General features: G+C 44.5%; 1 protein-coding gene across 1 annotated transcript in view; it reads right to left on the bottom strand.

Moving 5' to 3' along the window:
- Positions 1 to 3,001: 3,001 nt before the first annotated feature.
- The window catches only part of LOC308099670 (kelch domain-containing protein 3-like), a gene marked incomplete at both ends in the record, with an annotated part of 1,059 nt that continues 642 nt past the window's right edge, over positions 3,002 to 3,418 (bottom strand). The window contains one exon of the mRNA XM_080448404.1: positions 3,002 to 3,418. This exon is cut by the window's right edge and continues 642 nt beyond it. Coding sequence (XP_080304530.1) covers positions 3,002 to 3,418 — 417 coding nt within the window.

The raw sequence follows: 3,418 nt of genomic DNA, 5'->3' as shown, positions 1-3,418 counted from the left end.
TTCCCAAACATATCAGAGACCCCCCCCATCCCTCCCGCCCTATCTTAAAAAAATGCTCTGAAAACCCACCTGTTCAGAATTGCCTTTCCGAGTTGACTTTGATTTCAACTCTTGTTTTTAGCGTTTTATTGCTTTTAATTCTTATTTGCTTGTCTGAGTTTTTTCCGTAATAACTTAATAAATTTCCCTAATCACACATTTTTAAATATATAAAAAAAAGCAGAAATAGCTGATAGATCAGTTATTTTTCCTTTTTTTTTACAAGTATAAAATAATTAAATATGTCAATAATTTCTTTGTATATTTCAGTTATTTGTCATATCTGCCCTTTGCAGTTTATGATTACGAAACCTAAAAGGCTTCATATGTTCCAATATTCAATGGCCAAACACACAATCATTTTTGAGTGACTATAGATGGGTTTCCCGTTTGTAAACATTGAGGATGATGCGCGCGCAGTGGAGGGAAGAGCCTGTAGAGGGCGCTATTACCCGCAGCATCTCTGGCCACTGTACATTGATAAAATAAATGGTCTTCACCGGGTTTAATGAAAGTAGATTAAATGATGCAGTTTGTAATATCTTCTTTACTCAATAAAAATGATTTGTCGGAAGTTGGATCTGTCTGTATATAATAGCAGCATTATGCCTATTCTGCCTATAATAGCAGCATTATGCCTATCTAAATCCCGAAAATAACAATAGAGTGAATGGCACTTCCGGGTCGTTCTACCTCCCGCATGCGCAGAATGCACACTCTGCTCTGTGATGACGTCGCGCGGAAACCCATCTATTAATCGTCACCTTAATTTTGTAATCGTGACAGCCCTACATGCAACGCGATATAAATTCCAGGTATTATTATCATTATTATTATTATTATTTCGCAGGAACTTGGAGGCTCAGGGACTGTTGAGCCAGTGAGAGACACCAGAGTATCTGGTGATCCAAGCAGCCCAGTCAGAACACCGACCAGCCCACTGGCTTCAGGCAGCATTACAATCACACACGAGACACCGCTGACTTCTCCAAGACAATCGGCTACACACCACGGTTAGTATAGAGCTTTGCATTTTGCATTATATATTTTTTAATTTCCAGTTTGTTTTGACTTCATGTAATTCAATTTCAGCCTAGTTTTAACCCATTAAAACCGGGAAAGCATCATCTGTGTCATTTTAGTTTTTTTAGGTATATATATAGCTCATTGGTTCTCAAAGTGGGGTCCCACAGGGGTCCTGGGTGTGGGTGGGGGTGGGGGGGGGGGTATCGGGGGGGACCCGTCTACCAAAACAGTGAAAACACCAAAATACAGCGAGGGGGCAGAGTGTTTCTGCAGGTAAAACACCACCACACTACTCCAGTGGCTGATAACTACTGGTATAGAGGGAAATGGTGGGTACAAATGTATTAGTTTTTTTTATGTAAACCAGTGATATGTAAATTACTTGGGACCCCCCCCCCCCAAATAATTTGGGGGGGTCCCCACTCCCCAGATGATGAGCTTAATGTGCAACATTGCTTTCTCACTCAGCAGTAAACAAACCAACTTAAGTGTATACAGGGTATCTGCACATTTCTTAAGTGTTAAGACCTTTTTAATACCAAATTGGCCAAATTGTCAAATATTACATGAGATAGAGGGAAACATTGTGAAAATAGCCGATCTACAAGCAAGTTGTGAGCTTGTAGTTCGGCTATTTTCACAATATTTATCTGTGGAACCGAGTCACACTAAATGTAATGCCTACAATAGCAAGTGCTTGTCAGGTTGGGGGGGGTCCCAAGTTCAAATATGCCCAAGTTCATATGTTCATATGAATATGCTCAAGTTCATATGATTATTTTGGCGGGTCATGGCCTGAAAAGTTTGGGAACCCTTGATGTAAACACAATTAACTATAACAACTCCACACAAACCAATGCACCTTCCCCAGAGCTCCTCCCCCCACGGCTGCCCACGGTGCACACGACGCGCCCCGACACGGACGCGACCGTCGGTACGCGCCGCCCGTCTCAGGGGTCCGGCAGCAGTGGTGGCAGCAGCGGAGCCCTGCAGCGCCAGCGCCACCCGGAGGCGGTGGAGGCCCTGAGAGAAGTGGGCAGGCTGCCGCAGAGGCATGGCAGCATGGAGGCCCGGGTTACAGCGCTGGAGCTAGGCAAGGTGGACCAGGCGCAGGTGGCTCACCTCCGGGAACTCATCAACAACATGGGTGAGTGGCGCTGTCACCGAAAACATAACTTCCGCCTCATGGCCTGTCAGAGATGATAATTTTGTACTTTAAAACAGCTGGGTCTTCAACATTCTTCAGGCCAAGGACCCCTTAGCTGAGAGAGAGATGAAGCAGGGACCCCCACTATATTGTATAGAATTGTGATGATGTGAATTGTATCATCAGTCTTGAGGAAATTATTGTTTTTTTGTTTGTTGACAGCACTATCATCTGTGGTGAATTCATGCTAATGTGTATTTTCAGACATTTAACCACTTAAAGTCACAATAGGCAATACTTAGTAAACTTGACCATTGGCTCTGTACTTGGTCTGCTCTTTTTCCCCTCTACACCAAACCTCTTTGCCGAAAATAGCCGATCTACAAGCTCACAACGCCTTTTTATTTGTATTTAATCTTTGCAGCCCCAATCGACACAGTAAAAATGGCTAATTCCCATGCATTCCATAAATTCCATAGGGCTAGACCACACATGGACAAATGACATCATCAACCTGCGACGGGCATTGCCCCTATTGAGTGAAAGATTAACTATTTCTAAAATAAATACAATATTTAGGTTGTTTTTAATTTTACATTTTAGTTATAGAGCACAATTATAATGTATTAAGGCATATTTGGCTTATTAGCCAGAGATCCTTTTAAAGGACCACCATCAAATGTAAAATCTGTCAAAACAATAAAGTACTAAAATAGAATCAATAAAAAACCTCCCATTACCTACGAAAAGTCTTCAGTTTCACTGTCTGGAACTTGTTCTCTATAATTGTCATGTGTTGGTAGTCATGGCTGCCAGCTCCCACATGATGTCATGCGGGAGCTCCGAATGCTCCAGACCGCACTGAAGAACCTCTAGCTTGCACAGCGTCTTCAGACTAGGACTTAAGTCCAGGATGTACAGGTCGTCGCCCGGGACGGTCTCGTCGAGGTACCCTCCCAACAGGACGACGCGATCTCTGACCGCGCAGCAGCATATGTTAGTCATCCCACAGGGGCCTTTCCCCTTGGACCCGACCTTGTTCCAGGAGAACGTCCCCGGAGTGAACTTCCACAGATCGTTGAAGATCCGGTCGGAGTCGCGGCCGTCGACCACGTATAGCTCTCCGTTGTGGGCGAACGCCGAGTGACACCAGCGCCTCTCCGGAAGGGGCTGCGCGGAGGGCGTGCTCAGCCAGCGGTGGGCCTC

This window comes from Gymnoscopelus braueri (genome assembly GCF_963280865.1).
Source record: "Gymnoscopelus braueri genome assembly, chromosome: 13".
NCBI classification, from domain to species: domain Eukaryota; kingdom Metazoa; phylum Chordata; class Actinopteri; order Myctophiformes; family Myctophidae; genus Gymnoscopelus; species Gymnoscopelus braueri.
The sequence above is the reverse complement of the archived record's forward strand: the minus strand, read 5'-3'. Positions and strand labels throughout refer to the sequence as shown.